Raw genomic sequence first — 19,580 nt, 5'->3', positions numbered from 1 at the left:
CCTCACACCCCCATCACCACCCCTCCTGCCTGCCACCACCTTTCTTCCGTCCTTCACATGCCCTCCTGCCTCCACCCACTTCTACTCACCTCCCAACTTTGCCCCTTCCTTCCTCCACCTTCGCCCCTCCCCTCCTCGTCCACCTGGCCCCGCCCCGCCCCAAGCCTAGGCCACGCCCCCAGGGTCACGGAGTCGACGGACGCCGTAGCGCTCCCTCCAGTCACGTGGTCACGTGACGCGCTCCAACATGGCGGCGCCGTGGGGCCGCGGCGTCGCTTCCTGACTGGGCGGCACGGACGGACGCGGCTGGTGCCGGCGTGGACGCCGGGCCCTCAGCTTCGCTCGCCCGCCTGCTAGCGCCATCCGCCCGCGGGGCTTTTAGCCCCCGCTGGGCCGGGGCCATGCAGGAGAGCCAGACCAAGAGCATGTTCGTGTCCCGGGCCCTGGAGAAGATCCTAGCCGACAAGGAGGTGAAGCGGCCCCAGCACTCCCAGCTGCGCAGGGCCTGCCAGGTGGCGCTCGGTGGGTGAGCCGCCCCGGCCCGGCCCCGCGCCGGCCTCCCCACGCCTGCTGTTACCCCACGGGGCCTCAGCCCGGCCTCCTGGGCGCCACTTCCCCACGACCCCGAGTCCCACCCTCCCGCCCTCCTTATTATACCCCGGGAGAAACTGATGCCCTGCCAGCTTGGGACTGGCCCAAGGTCACCTAGCAAGTTGGTGACAGCCAGGGCTGGCTCTCCAGCCTCCCAGCCCAGGGCTCTTGCCGCGGCTCCTTGCCGTCCTATTTCCTGGTTCCTTCTCTCGTCACCTTCAGAAGCAGCAGCCCTTGCTCTGAGTTTTTTCTTTACCTGGGTTCTGCTGGTTGGAGTTACCCCATGTGAGCAGAGCTGCCCAACTGGTTTAGGGAAACTCCTGAGGCCTGCTTTGGAAGTGCCCAACTGGTGTATGTTTTCCTTTCATTTGGGGATCGCCCATAACTCCCTCCAGGAGGGAATGTAGAGGGTTATCCTGCACCTTCAGGTATTGTAGTGTTAAAGAGATCTGCTCTTTCCTTGCGGTCCACTCAAACAGAGGGTCTGTGAGGGCAGAGACACTTGTTTGTTTTATTCACCGCTGGATCCCCTGCATCTGCAACAGGGCCTAACACGCAGTAGATGCTGACTGAATGGACCCACAGATGATTGAAAGAGGGGAGAAGTCTGATTCATCTCTAGTTAAAACCTTGGTAGTTGATTCCATCATCAACATCCTATCTTTTAGTTTGTCACTCAAGAAATATTTATCAAATGCCCACTGGGTGGCAGGCACTGAGGATACAATGGGGAATGAGACAGACAAGGTATTTGCCCTTACAGAGCTTCTACTCTAATAGGGGAGGCAGAATAAGTAAATTTTAAAATGAATGAGACATTTTTTTGAATGCTAATAAATACTTTTGTAAAAGCAGTTTTAAAAAATTTATTTATTTTGTTTATTTATTTTTGGCTGTGTTGGGTTTTCCTTTCTGCGCACGGGCTTTCTCTAATTGCAGCGAGCGGGGGCTACTCTTCGTTGCGGTGCGCAGGCTTCTCATTGTGGTGGCTTCTCGTTGTGGAGCACGGGCTCTAGGCTTGCAGGCTTCAGTAGTTGTGGCACGCGGGCTCAGTAGTTGTGGCTGGCGGGCTCTAGAGCGCAGGCTCAGTAGTTGTGACACATGGGCTTAGTTGCTCTGCGGCATGTGGGATCTTCCCAGACCAGGGCTCGAACCCGTGTCCCCTTCATTGGCAGGTGGATTCTTAACCACTGCGCCACCAGGGGAGCCCTAAAAGTAATTTTTTCATAATTACCTTACTTCTGTAAAATTTTTTGTAAAAGTAGATGTGATAAAAAGGGCCTGAGGACTGCTTTCCATAGGGTGGTCAAGAAAGTAATCCTTTTTGAGGAGGTGACATTTGAGCCGAGTACTGAAAGGCAGGAAGTATTCACCACGTGGAATTTCAGGAGAAGAGAGTTCTAGGCCGTGAGGATCAATACATTTGACCAGAGTTGGCATCAAGTTAATTCATCACCCCAATGCCTTTGGTTTGGAATCTGTAAAAAGACCTGTTTTCCCTAACAAGTGACCACGTAAATGGAAAGTTTGCTTTTCTGTCACAGAGTTTGAGGTTACCATCACCTTTCTCCTTTCATTTGGTGCAGGGTACTCTGGGAGTCTTCTCTTGGGGCCTAGGAATGGGTTTGTGAACTTTGCATTTATTTCTCTGGGAAGAAGGCGGTGGCTCTCATCAGCTTCTCAGAAGGGTCTGAGACTCCCTCAAGGATCAAGAACTATTGGTACAAAGGTGGTTGTTGCTGAGAAAATCTGGAAACATACTAGTCCTGTGAAATTCAGGATCAATTAGAGGAATTTACTGAGATTTAGATTTGTAAAGCTTTTTTATTCAGGAAACCAAGGCTAACTGTTGGATATTGTTTTATCAGGAATGCAGGATAAGCACTACAAAGCAGTAGTTAGGCAAAAGCCTGGTACTTACAACTCTGCTTGGAAATCTGCCTGGATTCTATCCTCTCAGTGTTACTTTAAGTGAATTGTTGCAAAAGTTTCAAAATAGATAAGTGGCAGAGAAGTTTTCATTCCCCCTTCAGAACACTTAACATCAGATTTTCAGCAAATTGTATATCACTTTGTTGGAACCTACGTATAAAATCGTCACATGGATCATAGAGGGCCTTAACATTGAGAGCTCTTTATATATTTTTGGATCATGCCTTGTTGAGAAATTCAGATTTTTCCAACCCAAGTTGTGGAATGCACATTCACTGTTTTGGTAGTGAATTGTAAGAAATAGCCTATACTGAAAATATAAATTCTCCGTTAAAAATATTTTTCTTGTCAAACAATATAGACGAGTTAAATAAAATATCCCATATGATGTTATTTAAGAAAAAAAAGAAATAGCCGATAAAGGAAGTAATGTGACCACAGGTTAATTGAATAGCAAACTGTCATGGTGGCTCATCATCATCAAATTGAGTAATTATTACAAGGGAACCTATGTAAAGAGTTAGACTGGCCATCTTTTTTTTTTTTTTAAGACAGTACTTGTGTGTCATTGCTGTTAAATAAAAATGACTGCAGAAGAAAGCATATAGCAAAGTATCTGGTGATATTTCACTCTGCATCTCAAGGCCCAGTTTTGTGTCCAGTAAAAGTAGCTGAAACAAGCCTGTGTACGAAGCATTGCAATGTGGCGAGTATTTTAGAGATTGCCGTGTATAGATTATTACTCACTTTGATAAGAGGAGCTGTAAGTGACTGCTCAAAGTTGAAATGTTTGAACGATAGGAGCACTTCCAGGAAACAGCTTCTGTGACCTTCCACCAGTTGTAGCATATTAGAGGGAGGGGATCACGGATGCAGGGGCTGTGTAGTGTAGGGATTTGGAGTGTGTTCTGTGGACTCAAGACTGCCCGGGTTCAGATCCCTTGCCTTCTACTTGCTTTCTTTGTGACCTTGGACAGATCTTATAGCTTCCTGATGGGGTTATTATAAAGATAAAGTTAGGGGGCTTCCCTGGTGACGCGGTGGCTAAGAATCTGCCTGCCAATGCAGGGGACACGGGTTCGAGCCCTGGTCTGGGAAGATCCCACATGCCGCAGAGCAACTAAGCCCGTGAGCCACAGCTACTGAAGCCCGTGCGCCTAGAGCCTGTGCTCCGCAACAAGAGAAGCCACCGCAATGAGAAGCCCGCTCACCGCAATAAAGAGTAGCCCCTGCTTGCTGCAACTACAGAAAGCTTGCGCGCGGCAACGAATAAATAAATAAAATAAATAAATTTATTTAAAAAAAAAGATAGTTGGCATGTGCAAAAAACTTGACATGTAGTAGGTGCTCTGTAAAGGCTTGCTCTGTTATTTATTATTTTAAGCTGTGAGAAACCACAAGACACTCTAAGCACCCTGGCTTGATGTTAACTTAGGTTGGTTCCTCGTTCAAGAATGACTTATTGCTCTATTTGGTTTGTAGATGCAATAAATAGGAATGTAATTACACGACTGAAAGGCTGTGTTTATTAGAGTGTTAACTTGCTAAGCTCAATGAAGACAAGGGTTGTTCCTTGTAAAAACAGTGATTATCAGGTTGGAATAGTTTTGGAGTAATCTCCGGGATTCATCTTCACTAAATGCCAAATGCATAGGTAGGGTCTGCCCGATTAGAGGATCATGGCCTTCCAGCCTTTATTGAGAAATCAAAAGAGCCTGTGAAAGTATTCATCCCCCCAAGGACATTGTTGCTCTTTACTTTCTTAATGAAGTTTTTATATATATTAATAGTCTTGAACCTTTCAGCCCTCCAGTTGGGGTACATAATTACATTTTTAAACCTCCCTTTCACAGCGGTTTTATTTAAGAGCCATTCTCTCACATGGTCTCTTTAAATTATATTTCTGTCCTTAAACTCTATCAAGTTTAGAGACTTGAGAAAATAAGCTGAGTGGTTTCGAATGGTGTGGAAAAATCTGGAAATCTCGAAAACTTTAACTGAATTGTTTTCACAGTAGTCTTCATATATGGTAGGAGATTCGGTATCTTATTTAATAATTTAATACCCACAAAGTGCCAAGTAGGGGCTGAGTGCTCTGTAATTGCCAGTTGTCATTAAACATACCTATGTTTTTCATATGAAATTGAGTGACTTTAATTTTTAGAGCAGTTTTAGGTTCACAGCAAAATTGCCTGGGAGGTGCAGAGACTTCCCATATTCCCCTCCCTGCCCGCCCTCGTGCATGGTCTCCGCATTACCAACATCCCTCACCAGAGTGGGGCGATTATATAGTGACGAACCCAACTCTGACGCATCATTATCACCCAGTTGAGTGAGTGACTTTTTTTTTTATAAATTTATTTATTTTATTTATTTATCTTTGGCTGCATTGGGTCTTTGTTGCTGTGTGCGGGCTTTCTCTAGTTGTGGCGAGCGGGGGCTACTCTTCCTTGCGGTGCATGGGCTTTGCGTTGCAGCAGCTTCTCGTTGCGGAGCACAGGCTCCAGGCGCACAGGTTTCAGTAGTTGTGGCTCGTGGGCTCTAGAGCATAGGCTCAGTAGTTGTGGCCCACGGGCATAGTTGCTCCGCGGCATGTGGGATCTTCCCGGACCAGGACTCGAACCCGTGTCCCCTGCATTAGCAGGTGGATTCTTAACCACTGCGCCACCAGGGAAGCCCGAGTGAGTGACTTTTTTAAATCACATGTTATATAATAGCTATATGATATCAACCATGTACTAAGCACTTCTGTGTTTCAGGCACCATGCCATACGCTTCACATGCAGTTTAATTCTTACTATTATTATCCTCATCAAAGGCCTTAAGAACTTGGCTAACGTGACTTAACCAGAAGCAGTGGAGCCAGGCTGTGAACACTGGCAGTCTGGCTCCAGAGCCCAAGATCTTAACTATTACTACCATTGCTCCTCCATACAAAAGTTCTTATGTTGTATAAAATACTCATTGGAGTCTTAAACAATCATTATATTGGCAGTGAAGTTTCTATGCAGTGAACTTTTGGTGATGTTTCAGTAAGTAGAGCATTCAATAAGTAAAGAGACCGTATTTTTTGTAGTTGAATTTTGAGATGTAGTATTTGAAAGCCTCTAATCAAAAAGATCACAGCTTTTTCTCTGCAGCTTTTTACTGCTTATGTCTTTGGTTTAATTTACGGACTAACAGGAAGAAAGAAATGAAGTTAAAGAGCTGGTTTCCCATGAGTTTCATTTGAGGTATTAAATCTTGCTGATTTATGACCTCTCTCTACATCAGCAGTAAACTCTTCTATTCATTCTGGAGTTGTGACGTTGATTGATGTCCGTCTTTGGGTACAGCAGGCAAAGGGAAACCAAAGCTCAGAGGGCAACTTGCCTACATCTGCACATCCAGGTGGGCAACAACTACAACGGGTAGCTGACATATAAATCATAAAATCCACTTTTAGATTTGCTACTCTGTTTAATATACGGGATTTAGAGACATGTGGGTCATTGGTGATCTTAGCTTGAGCTGTTTTGGTGGCACGCTGAAGGTGAAAACCAGTCTGGAGTGGGTTGAGGTGTGAGTGGGAGGTGAGGAAATAGACCGTGAGCGCACGCAACTCCTTCCCAAGGTTTGGCTATGCTGTGAAGGGGAGGAGGGAGATGTGACTCATGGGGGTTCTTTGGTTTTTTCTTTTTCTTTTTTTAAAGGTAGAAAAGACTCAAACTTGTTTAAATGTCATTAGGATGAAGCCAATTAAGGGAGTATATTCATAAATTTTAGTTGCATGTTAATATACAAAAAGCATTCAGCATTCACATGTCCGTATAATATATGGTAAATGGCTTTTTCCTGCATACGATGTTGTTGTTCTTCTAACTTTGATGTGTTTGAAATAACTGTTCTCATCATTAGGAGGAACGTAAGTGCAAAATTTGAAAAATACCAAAAATATCCCTAAATTGTCATAAAGTAAGACTTTCAATTGAAACACAAAGTAAAACCTTTAATGTTAGCAAAGTCGGGTGTTTTGATTAGACATCTTGTTTATATGTGCTGTAGATTATAAAAATTTTGAGAAATAATAGGACTTGGGACCCTGACATTACTTTTTGTTGAAAAGCTTTATAGTGATTCTGCAGGAGGAGGTTCTCTGTCTAGAAGCAGCACTAAAAATTGAATTTTGATTATTGAAAAGCATTTATTTGTTGGATTGGCAGAAAATTCATTGGGAGCTGTGTTTGAAACTTTGCTTATTGATTGGTCTTGTGATCCTGGACTAATCATTTAGCTTCTCGGAGCCTTGGTTTCCTGGGATGAGAAAGGTGATAATGCCTGTGTCACAGGATTGTTGTAAAGGTTATATGAACTAACGCAATAAATAACTGACACCGTATCTGGCACCTAACAAATGACCTACTAAAATTCAGAGGCATTGGTGTTACCATATTTAAAGGAGAAGGAACTGAATACTTGTTCTTCCTGCCTCCCTTATTGGTTGGTTTATGGACATCTTTGCTGGTCTCTGACATTTCGACACTGGTGAGGCAAGTGGTTGGAAAAATTTAGAGCTCTGTCCTGTACTTGTAAATCTCAGGGGAAACCGTAAGCAGTCCTGGGGAAAACAGTGAGACCATTCTTTATGGAAAAGAGCAAACTTGTGAAAACGTGTGCTTAATCAGCAAGTACATGGAGTCTCCTATATAAATAGCTCAGAACTGTATTGAGTTCTTTTTCACCAGGCTGAGGGGGTCTCCCTGGAAAATACTTGACTTTCTTTCCAGCAAGGTTATCTTAGAAAATCCTTAACTGTTTGTGAATTCATTCCTGGAGTCTTCCTATAAGAAGCTTCTTTGGGTTTACCGTCTTGGTTGTGAATGAGTCTTTTAGCTTTTTTATTAGGTATTTCATTAGGTTTTATAGACTTGTGGGGAGAACAGCCTTCTTGTGCTAGGACCTAGAATTCTTAAATTTTCCCTCTGTCCTAAGGTACTTGTTCTCTATATAGTCCTTCTGACTAAACCAGGGTGACATTCATTCAGAAGATATTTATTTGGGTGTCATACCAGGTGTCATGATGCAAGGAAAACAAAACAAACAAAGACCCTGTTCTCATGATGTTTGCAGTTAATGGGGAAGGGGACTGTTCAGATGATCATGTCCTCTGAGTCATACTAATAACCTGACAACTCCTATGAAGGAGAGGAACCTGGTCCCACAAGGGGAGTGGACAAAGGGATGAAGGAAAGCTTCCCTGAGGAAGTCTTGAGAGCTGAATGATAAATAAAAATTAAATAGGTTAGGGTGAGAGGCATTATGGCAGCAGGAGGGGGAACAGCATATGCAAAGGCCCTGTGTCAGAGAGGAATATGACGGTTAAGGAAACTAAAAGATACAACAGCCTGTGAATCTGTAGTTACCTCAAAATTTTTAAAAAGCTTTAATAATAATTTTTTTAAAAGAAACTAAAAGAGGCCACTGTGTGGTTGCAGCATGGCAAATGAAGGGGGAGAGGTTTTGGGGATAAGGTGGGAGAGGTAGTCCAGGGTCCTACCATGCAAGACCTTGGAGGTTATGTTGAGGAGTTTGATTTTAGACCAAAAGCAGTGAGATAACACTGCAGAGTTCTAAACAGGGAAGAAGGTGATGGGATAAACAGGTTTGTATTTTGGAAAGATCACTTTAGCCATTATGTTCAGAACATCTTCGAGGAAAACCAGAGGGACTGCCCAGGGACCAGTGAGAAGGCAGTTACCATCATCCAAGGGAGAGATGCTGGTGGCCTGGACTTAAGTAGTGACAGTAGTAACAGAGTAAAGTGAATGTATCCCCACTTGTTTAGAAGGTAAAACTAAGAAAACCTGGTGATGGATTGGGTAAGAACACGAGAAAGTGGATCAGTAAAGCTGACTCTTAAGTTTCTGACTCACGCAACTGGATGGATAGTGGTGCGGTTCTTTTAGATGGGAGTGGGAAGACCATCTAGGGAGAGGTGGGTTGAGGAGCTTGATCTGAGTTGGGACTTGGATGTGTTGAGTTTCACCTGCCTTTGAGCATCCAGTTGGACAGGTGGAATAGGAAGTGGATGGATGTACGAGCCTTGTGTTCATAAGGCAGGCCGGCACCGGAAATCAAGATTTGGGGGTCATCCGAGCCCAGGTGGGAATTGAAGATGCAGTTGAGGCTGCGAAGGCCTGTGGGGGAGAGTGCACAGAAAAGGAGAGGCAGGAGAGCCTGGGCCCGAGGAACCCTGGCCTACCTGGCTGGGCAGAGGAGGCTGAGTCTACCAAGGAAATGGAGAAGAGATGGGACAAGAAGCAGAGGGCAGATGAAAACGGGTGCTTATGAAGCCGGAAGTCGAGAAAATTTCCGAGAAAATTTCAAGGAGGGGGAGGTCAGGTCAAATGCTGCAAGGAGGTCAGGTCAGATGGCAACTGGAAAATTGCCCATCAGATTTAGAGACATGCGGGTCATGGGTGACCTTAGCTTGAGCTGTTTTGCTGATGCAGTGAAGGTGAAAACCAGACTGGAATGGGTTGGGGCACGCATGGGAGGTGAGGAAACAGACACAGCTCTTTCCAGGGCTTTGCCTGGGGTGTGAAGGAGAGGATGGAGATGTGGATCGTGGGAGTTTTTGGTTTTATATTTTTCTTTGTTTAAAGGTAGAAGAGGCTTGAACTTGTTTAAATGTCATTGGGAAGGGAGCCAGTTAAAGGAGAGGTTACATAATGCAAGAAAGAGAAAGGACAGTTTATTCATCCAGCAAATACTGAGCGCCTGCTCTGTGTCTAGGAATTCCTAGATAATGGGCATTCAGCAGTGAACAAAACAGACGGAAGTCTCTGTTATCACAGAGTTTATATTCTACTGGGGAAGATGGAGAATAAGTGAACTGATACAAAGTATGTCAAGGGTGATAAATACTGTGATGAAAAACTAGGAAAAATCGGTGTAAAGTGAAAAAATAAAGCAGGTAAGGTGGTCCAGAATCACAAGGAGGGCAGTTTTAGGTGGAGAGGGAAGGCCTCTCTGAAGAGGTGACATTTGAACAGCCATCTGAAGGAAGGGAAGAGTGAGTCTTGTGGATATCTGGGGGAGGGAGGGCATTCCAGGTGGCAGGAAGAGCAAGTGCAAAGGCCCTGAACAGGACAGGCAACAAGTAAGCTGGGGGTGGGGTGGTAGGAGGTGAGATCAGAGGGATAGCAGGGGGCCAGATGTTTTAGAGGCTTGGAGGCCAAGTTCAAGATTGTGAGTTTTTACTCTGTGAGATGAGAAGCCAGTGGCATTTTGTGCAAAGGAGCAGATGTTAATCAGACTTACGTTATGATGGTTATGGTTAATCTATTTTGAGCAGATGTAATCTGATTTACATTTTAAGGGAATCCCTCTGGCTGCTGTGTAGACAAAGATGTGGGCCGGGAGGAAGGGTGAGAGCTGAAACTGTGAGACCAGTTAAGAAAGAGGCTCTTAGTCTAGGTGGGAGATGATGGTGGCTTGGTCTGGGGTAATGGGGGTGGTCCAGCATATGAGAAGTGATCAGATTCTAGGTAGTTCCTCAGGAGGCAGTAGGGATGGGAGACTGCGGAGTTGGAGGGGCTTGACACTGTTTTCTAGCAGGAGAGAGTGCAGGCTGGGTACAGAAGTAGGTGAGTTTGTAGATTGGCCAACAGGAAGTTGAGGGAGTCTCCTCGTGTTGGCTTCTAATTTCTGCATGAAATAGGCTGCTCCATCGGTTGTGAGTAAAGATGAATGGTGATGACTAGGAGGGAGAGATGGGGTATTTGAAGAGAGTAGAGAAATGTGCAGTAGTCTTTGTGGAGAGTTGGAGGTGGTGAGCTTAACTGGCAGGATTTAGGGTTCCATTGTGGTTGGTGATTAGGGCCTTTATAGACCTACCAACTTGCCCTGTAGTCAGAGGTCTAGTCGTTAGATGGAGACAGGTCAGGGGAGAGGGTCATATAATCTAAGTTTGGGATTTTGCCAGAAGTTAAGACTAAAAGTCAGAGAGAGTCAAGCCTATTGTTTGGCTGTCATTCAGATAACAATCCTGTAATGGGACCCATCCTGGAAAATGAAAAGAGGGGAAAGCTGACAAGTTCTTGGCCTTGTCAGGTCTGACAGGCCAAAGAAGGGTCCTACTGGGAGCAGTTAGTGGGTCATCTGGAAGGAAAGGAGGTTGTGGGCGGAGAACAGGCAGCAGCTAGAAGTAGCACAGTTCCAAACAGGGACAAGATTCAGAGTGTGGCCAGCCACGCCAGGCTGACTTGGGGTGGAGGAGGAACTGAGGGTAGTGTTGGTTTGCATAGTAGAGAGGGGTATGCAGATCAGATGTGTGAGGGGAGGTGAAGGTTCCACGGGATGCCGTGGGGCTTTGGAGGGTTGACCGGGGATGGCGTTGTTGAGCTTGGTCGTGGTCATTGTTGTACTTAGCTTGGGAGTGGAGCAGAGAATGTGAGCTGGTGCCAAAGTCATTGATGAATGGGGAGTTGTGACCCGAGGTTCCTAACTGACAGCGATGGCCAGGAAGGATTTCCCAGGAAGACAGCATGGCTTTTCAGGTGCAGCTGCCCCACCCGACTCAGGTCTGGCTCCTTTCCAGCCTGCTTATTTATTGCTGCTAATTGCCCAGTTGGCTGTTGGGAGAGCAGTGCATGTTAAAAGGCAGGGCAATAAACTGGAGCAAGTGTGCCCACTCCTCCTCCCTCACCCATCCTCCTCCTCTTTGGCTCTGGAGCAGACAGCCTGGGTGTGAATCCTGTAGTGGCACTTCCTACTGTGACTGTGGGCAGGTGACTTCACCTCTCTGTGTCCAGATTCCTCACTGTATATGGTTAGGAGATGAGTCTCTTGTCTTCCTGAGTTGTAAGGAGGACCAAATGGGCACCTGCCCCTAGCGAATGTCAGCAGTTATTATGATGATTTATGTTCCACTGATTTTCTTCTTTCCCTTGGCTTTCCGTCGTTCCACTGATGGCGCTAGAGATTTTGTACTATTACTGACTCCTGTTTTAAGATAAGAGCAAGAGAACGGACATTTATTGACCACCTGTGTATGCCTGACACTGCCTTAGCCATCAATACTTCGGGTTTGTTAAAAGAATTACCTACACCCAACTGCCTAGTTACAGTCTCGGGAGCATATGGGGCTGCTTTTTATCATCCTCATTTTTTTTAGAGTAAGACATCAAGATTCAGGGAGGTTTAATAACCTACCTGGCATCATTCAGCTAATAGATGTCCATTTTCTTTCGGAACTTCCAACCCATTTCTTGTCTTTCACCACACCAGGCTATGTCAAGTGTTCTGTGGGACCCCATGCCACACACCTTTTCCCTGTTTGTTTTTTTTTCCTTGCCTCTTTTTTTTTTTTTTTGCCACGCTGCATGCAGCATGTGCGATATGGGATCATAATTCCCTAACCAGGGATCGAGCCTGTGCCCCCCGCAGTGGAAGCACAGAGTCTCAACCACTGGACCGCCAGGGAAGTCCCCTGCCTCTTTTCAATGGAAAAAAATATTGTATTATCCAAATATATCTAGAAGCCACCTGTTGGGTCAGACTATATGGAACTACTACCCTCAAGCCGTTTCCAGCTTTCCTGTGGCTCATGCTCATCCGTCTCTGCCCCCGCCCTGGCCCCAGCCCCCACTAATGCTTGCCTGGGCTATTAGCAGCAGCCTCTTGATTGGCTTCCCTGCTTCTGTGCTGTCCACCCTCCTCTTTATACTCAAAACTGCAGCCAGAGGGATCTGTCCAAACATAGGTCCGCTCAGGCCCCTCCTCCACTGCCCTCCAGGGGCTTCTCCTTATCTGGACCCCTACTGGGCCTTGTGGAGAGGATTTTTCAAATTTTTTTTCTTTAACAAAGAATGTTCTAGAGAGTGCAACAATTCCTCATACTTGTGGGAATACTTAAGTATAGATTAAGAAGACTAAAGGAAATCTGTGATCACGTGTTTTGTGAAGATCGCAGTTTCTTGGTCTTCTGCAGTAGGTACTGCTCACTGTGGAGGGCTATGCCCTGCCCTGCTCAAGTCACACTGGCCCTTGTTCATTCCCATCGGAAAACCAGGGTGCACCTTCCTGTGGTCCTGTCCCATCAGGCCAGAAAAAGAGGTGGGGGGATTCCAGAGCCTGGGTTGTAAATAGGCTCCTCGAGGCTGGATGAGGGATGTTCGTACTACAGAGCAGTAGGAACATCACAGCATTCACGCTTTGAATTAATGATGCAAAACGAGTGTTTATATTGTTTCGCACTTATAGGTTACGGAGTAATTCGACATGCTTGTTTGAGAGCCAAGTTACCCAAGAGGTACGAACACAGGCTTGGGAGCCTAATTTTCTGGGTTCAAGTCACAGCTCCACCTCTCACTGACTTGTAACCTTTCTGGATCTTGTTTCTTCGTCTGTAAGATATAGCAGAGTTTGGCCTCGAACCCTGGTCCTCTGGCTCCTTAGTTGCTCTTTGTTCTTTGGCAACGTTTTGCTTGTATAAAACCGGGATGTTTTGTTTTCCTTGTGCTGGTCATAGTCCTTTATGCCCTGCAGTTAGTTTTCCGCTGCCAGTGAATTTCTTTCTCCTTGATTCTTCCCTCTCCCTTAAGACAAAGGTTGCAAACTGGTAGTGTAAGGTCAGGGCAGCCTGCAAACAAGTTTCATTTGAGCATAATTTTTTTTTTTTGGGCCATGCCTCGCGGCTTGCAGGATCTTAGTTCCCCGGCCAGGAATGGAACCAGCACCCCCTGCACTGGAAGTGTGGTGTCTTAACCACTGGATTGCCAGGGAAGTCCCTGAGCATAACTTTTTTAAACAGTTGAAATTACTTCCAATTACAGTTGGAGTTTTCACTTAAAATCCAGATTTTGACTTCTGGAAAAATCAGAACAACGGGCATCTCTGGGCTCAATCAGCTGGGACTGAGACTCTGCTGCACTCCATGCCCTGTTGGGTGGGGAGGGGGTCCTCCCTGCCCCTGATGTCTTACACCCACCTGTGTCTCTCCAGGAGGTTTCCTGCCTGGCCTCCATAGGTCTTTGATTTGATTACCCTTAGTGCCTCAGTGAGTAAGTAGCAATCCTGGTGATTGATTTGTCAACTGGTGGGTTGACACCAGTGGCATTCTAGAACAGACTATTTTAGAGCTCAGAGGTCAGCACAGACTCTAACAAATGCCTAATTGCTTCAGATACACTTAACAGCTAAACTTAACTCTAATAAGGTAACCATGACTGGAAGGAACCCTTGCATTTGAGTTCCGGCATCAGTGCCCCTCTGACACGTCACACGGTGACAGACAATATTACCACCAAGCAGAGTCTTGACATTATGCATGTTGATTTCTGCAAGCTGAAAGCTTGGCCACCAGCCTCCTGGGCTGGATTTCCCGGGCCACTCCCACAGCCTGGGGCCTCAGCTAGAGGAGGCCAGAGCTACTTCCTAAGTGGATTCTTGTCCCAGAGGAGCAGGAACCATGCCACAGAGCTCTCTTTAGCAGAACCTGTGTGTCACAGGCCTTGTGGTCCATGAGCGAAATGTTTGATATTAGTCATCTGGTGTTCCTCTTCTGTTTTCTTATGTGTGTAGTAAGAGGACATTGAAAGAGTGGCTTGAAGGTTAAAATTGCCACCTCTAGTGAGTCCAGTTACTCGGTTTTCACTTCCTAAAGGTCAGTCTAGAATAGAGTTGTCCAGGAAAAGGAAACTTGTCACTTCCAGAACTGTGTTCTGGGGTTGCTAGGATAACTAATGCCATATCCAAACCATTGGCTCTCAAGAGATTGTGTGAAGAAGGCTGGCCTTTTGGAGGTTATCTGAATACATGGCATTCAGGTAGACATGTTTCACTGGCCTGCTTTGATAATACCGCGAGCCTGCCAAGCCTGACACGTAGGAATGCATTCGACTAAGTGGCTGTGGGGGAGTCCGGCGTGTTTAGATATAGGATGTTCTTGTCTCGATGGCACAAAATCTTGTTCTCCTGGAAGTAAGATGATCTCTCTTTGAGACTGTGACTTCTGAGTGTTGGCACTATTCCATAACCGTAACCATGTAGTTGTTGTACCCTCCATGGTAAAGGTTTATAAATTAACTTTAATTCATAAAAATTATATATGACTTAGCACAATATAAATGTACTTAATGCCACCGAACTGTACACTTAAAAATAGTTAATGTGGTAAATTTTGTGTTACACATATTTACCACAATTTTTTTAAGTGCTAAAGAAAAAGTATGTATACTTACAGAAAATGTGGGAAAGAGAAAAAGATCATCATCCTCCTACTTAGATAGCTTTCAGTATTTTGTTATATTTGTTTTTTTTAATATACATATTGCATGCTCCTAACATGCCTTTCTTTCTTTCCCACCAGATGAAATTAAAGCAGAAATAGAAAAGCAAAGGTAAGCCTGGGCATGTTCTCCTTGCTGAAGTGCAGTATGAAGGGAGTAGTAGGTGGTGGCCGTGGGAACCCCTTTCTCTGCATGTTTTCCCATATTTCTGATCCTCAGGTGGCACACACTCTCCTAGCACAGCGCTGGGCACGTGGCAAGACTTTGTATGTGTTTGAACTGATACCGAGTTAACAGGTTACTGGCTCAACAACTGCATATTTGGAGGAAAGGATAAGGAAGGTCAAGTTAATGCTGTTGTACCTTCTCTTGACAGAAGAGGCAAAGCCCTTGTCTCTTGTATGTCATGCTTCCTCAGGCAGGAGGGCAGCTTGTTCTGTTAAGGGGCTGCTCCTCATCTTCATAGTAATGAAGCCAGTGAGTCCCATTTCAGAAATACAGCTCTGACGTGGCAGGTGCCAGGATTCAGTCCAGGCCGCTGTCGATACAGCTTGCTCATCAGAGACCTTGTTCTCTGCCTGTGGCCCCTTGGTGTTTTTTCCTAATGCATGTGTTTAAACTTTTCATTGTCTAGCCCCACAGATGCAGTTTGCAGGCACTTTTAATTAAATGATTGCAAGTGGGATGGGAAGTTAGAGTGGGGGGTAGGAAAAGCAAGCTCTTTTTTTTTTTTCATTTCCCCTCTCCGGCCCTCTCCTGCTTTTTTCCTAGGCTTGGTGCTACCGCACCACCAAAGGCAAACTTCATTGAAGCTGACAAGTATTTCCTTCCATTTGAGCTGGCTTGCCAGTCCAAGTCCCCACGGGTGGTCAGCACATCCCTCGACTGCTTGCAGGTACCATGTTTCAACTTGGTTGTATAAAGGATGTTCTCTCAAGCCACAGGTAGTCCTTTGCACAGGAGCTGTGCCCGTAACCCCCTGGTACTCAGAATGCTTCCGGAGGTGATGGAGAAAGGAGCATTTCAGCTCATTCTTTTTTTTTTTTTTTTTTTTTTTCCGGTACGTGGGCCTCTCACTGTTGTGGCCTCTCCCGTCGCGGAGCACAGGCTCCAGACGTGCAGGCTCAGCGGCCATGGCTCACGGGCCCAGCCGCTCCACGGCATGTGGGATCTTCCCAGACTGGGGCACGAACCCGTGTCCCCTGCATCGGCAGGCAGACTCTCAACCACTGCGCCACCAGGGAAGCCCTTCAGCTCATTCTTTATGGAGGTCTTGTGAGGGAGGGAAGAATGAGAGGTCTGACCTCTTTACCTAAAAAAGAATTCGTTTCTCTCGAAGTATTTTGTTGATCTCTCTTATGTATGTTTTCCTAAATGAAACCTTTAGCATTGATTGGAATATTTGGTACATATGCGGGTACATAAGATATTTAATGCTACTTCTTTATTGATGGCATTAATATTCATAATGCCAAGTAGAGAAATAGATATCATCGACTCTCATTATTTGTGGTGATGGTCTATAAAGTTGCTGTGAACACGGAATTAGCAAACCCTGAAGCATTGTTCCTGGAGGGAATACAGGGCTAGGTTCCTGTGAGCCTCTCTGGTCACGTGTTCATCAGCTGATCAGTACATAACTTTATTCTTTGTGTGTTTCTGTTTAAAGACACCTTATTTAATATATATTGTTGATTTGTTAGCATTGAACTTATGGTCAACAGCACTATGACACATGCCTGAACAAAGCTGATCACACGTCATTTCTCTGTAGGGCGCATCCTACAGAGACAGCACTAGACAGCACTTAGCACTGTGCATGGGGGCCATTTTAAATGGCGAAAACACCAACGGAAAGGACACTTAGCACTGTGCATGGGGGCCATTTTAAATGGCGAAAACACCAACGGAAAGGACAAAAATGTGAAAACCATGGCAATAAATAGATCACAAGAAAGACACTGTTTACGGTATGAGAGGTGAAACAAGAAGGCAGAGCGTCTCCTTGTTTGACCTTAGCCAGGAACTTGTGCATCAAGTGATTCAAATTTTTCACTGCGCTGCAGGTGTCCGCAAGTGACCACAAAAGCGTCCCAAATATTGATTGGGGACTTACAAATTTTAGTGAGCGGGCAGTCACAAGTACAAACCTGTGAATAATGAGGATCGACTGTACTTAGGGCCATAAGTAACCTTGTTATAAGTTACTTTTTACTGGTGAAAAAGCAGCAGTGGAGAAATTAGGGTGACTTGTCCAATGACATGCAGATAGTGAGGGACAGAAACAGGACTGCAACTTGGGCTTCTTAATTCCCAGTCCAGCATTCTTGTATTTTTCATAAGATCTACTCATGAAGCTTCCGGTTACCTCAGAAACATTTGTTTTTAACCCCAGTGGGCAACCTACAGCAATGAAAAGAGCTTGATAAATTTTAAAAAATACAGTGGAGAGAGCCACAATTTATCAGTACTTTCTAGAACAGGAATAGTGAATAGGTTCTATATTTTATTGCTTGGAAGCTGTGTTGAACAAATACCTGGAACCTCATCTGGGTTTCTTGAGAAAGTGCCATGATTGATTGGTCGCGTCTGCTGAGGAACAGGACCGCCAAGTGGCGGTGGGCATGCCACATCTTTGGCATCTCTAGTCTGATATTTACTCTATTAATTTCTCTTGTTTGATATATCTATACTTGAAAATTGGTGAGAGTTTCTTCACAGAAGCAGCTCTTCTAAATGAAAAGCCATTTTCTCATTCAGTATGATTCTGTGCAGATTGTCATATGTGGAACATGTAATGAGCCAAGCATTTTAAAGTGGCAGGCTCAGATCCTACTTCTATCCTGAAATATTTGTTGCCGTGAACATTTTCAGAGGAAATTTGGCATAATTAGCTGTTTTGTCCTCATGTTAAGGTTTAGTTTGGAAGCTGGTGCTGATGGTTAACATTATTGGTGTCCTAAACAATGCCAGTGTATTAAGCACTCAGCCTGTGCTGGGCCCTGTGCTAAGTGCTTTATCCCCAGCATCATGTTTAATCTTCCCAACAACCACCTGAGGTTCCTACTCTCATCCTCATTTTAGAATCAATGAAACTGAGGCTTGGAGAATAAAATGACCAGCCCTGCCAAGTTCCCCTGGCCAGGCAGTGATGGGATTGGGTGGGTGTCTAGGACTTGTTTACCCCAAGCCTGTGTTTAATCAGGGGTCCTTAAACTATGCCATGAGCCAAATCTGGCCTGCAGCCTGCTTTGGTAAATAAAGTTTTATTGGAACATAGCTGCCTTAATCTGTTCAGACTGATATAGCAGAATACCACAGACTGGGTGGCTTAAACACGGGACATTTATTTCCTACAGTTCTGGAGGCTGGGGAGTCCAAGATAAAGTACCAGCTGATTAAGTTCCTGGTGAGCCTTCTTCCTGATTTGTAAATGGCCAAGTTCTCACTGTGTCCTCACATGGCAGACAGAGCAAGCTAGGTGTCTGGTCTCTTCTTATAGGGCATTAATCCCATCATGAGGACCCCACCCTCATGGCCTCATGTAAACTTAATCACCTCCCAAAGGCCCCACCTCCTAATACCATCATATTGAGGGTTAGGACTTCAACATAGGAATTGCGGAAACAGAAACATTCAGTCCATAACACCAGCCATGCCCTTTCGTTGATGTATTATCTATATGACTGCTTTCCAGCTACTACAGCTGAGTTGAAGAGTTGGAACAGAGACCATGTGACTTCACAGCCTAAATATTTAGCATGTGGTCCTCTACAGAAAAAGGCTGCTGACCTCTGCTCTTAACTATTACCCTGTAGTCTGGCCTCTTTAATTAAAAATATGCTGTGTTTTCCTGGAAGTAGTCTGTTTCTGGAACTCTGTGTACGTGTGAGTATGGTTTCTGATGGAAACATCGACGTCCTGCTGTACTTCAGCAACTTGAGTGCAGTACCTGTCTTGAGGCTTTTAGCATGTGGTTCACTCTCTTTTTCAGAATGGAAGTTCTCTGTAATTTGATAGGTACACTAAGATTTCTTTGGTTAGTATACAAAATGCAAAATGTATCGTCCTTTTTATGACATTAGAAAGTGGCTGGGTGCTCCCTGGAATACTGAATGAAAAAATTCATTTCCTCTTGGGGTTTGTCCTTGCAAACCTGTTTGACTGGCTTTTCCCAGTGTGGGTGATGTGACTTCTGCCTTGGAAATGGAGGACCAGTGTCTAGGAGTAAAGGTTGGTTTTGGCAGGGTTGAAGCCAGCTGCAGAGGCTGTGCCCTGGGCATTTTAAGGAGTCCCTTTTTGAGCATGGAGAGATGATGGGGTAGCAAAGGTGCTTCTGGGTTTGGTTTGCTGTGAGTACAGAGCTCAGCATTCCTTCCCCCACAGGGAGAAGCCCAGAGCCTTCCCTTCTCACTTCTCCCAAGTGACAAAGATTCTCCTTATTCCTTTTCTCCAGCACCTGGTTGCCACACGCTCCCCCAAGACCAGGACTGGAGGAAGGAGGGTTAGTTCAAGCTTGCCTAAACTAGTGAGTGATCTTCAAGTTTTTCTGGGCACATACCAACCACAGAAATTATTTTTGAGAATATTCTCTCAGAATATTCGTATTTCTTCAATTATAAGACTATATACAGGTACTACTGTTATTAAATTATGTACATTATAAACAATACAAAAACAGACCTTTTAAAAGGGTAGGACAAAAAAGTAGATAGAAACAGACTTCTAATATTTTCTTTCTACGTAAGGCTGTAGGAAACCACTGGTCTGAGCCATCTGGTTTGT

General features: G+C 45.1%; 1 protein-coding gene across 2 annotated transcripts in view; it reads left to right on the top strand.

Annotated features, from left to right (window-relative positions):
* Positions 1-250: 250 nt before the first annotated feature.
* Positions 251-19,580, top strand: part of ARFGEF2 (ARF guanine nucleotide exchange factor 2) — a 99,002-nt gene continuing 79,672 nt past the window's right edge. The window contains exons 1-3 of one of the 2 annotated variants that reach the window (XM_027087073.1): positions 251-522; positions 14,876-14,906; positions 15,567-15,690. In XM_027087073.1, coding sequence (XP_026942874.1) covers positions 402-522; positions 14,876-14,906; positions 15,567-15,690 — 276 coding nt within the window. In that variant the 5' untranslated portion in view covers positions 251-401. The remainder of the gene's footprint in view (positions 523-14,875; positions 14,907-15,566; positions 15,691-19,580) is intronic. The other variant, XM_027087072.1, reaches the window with a different exon arrangement.

Source organism: Aethalodelphis obliquidens, unplaced genomic scaffold (assembly GCF_003676395.1).
Source record: "Aethalodelphis obliquidens isolate GAN/ISIS:26980383/991018 unplaced genomic scaffold, ASM367639v1 scaffold57, whole genome shotgun sequence".
Classification (NCBI taxonomy): Eukaryota; Metazoa; Chordata; class Mammalia; order Artiodactyla; family Delphinidae; genus Aethalodelphis; species Aethalodelphis obliquidens.
The sequence above is the reverse complement of the archived record's forward strand: the minus strand, read 5'-3'. Positions and strand labels throughout refer to the sequence as shown.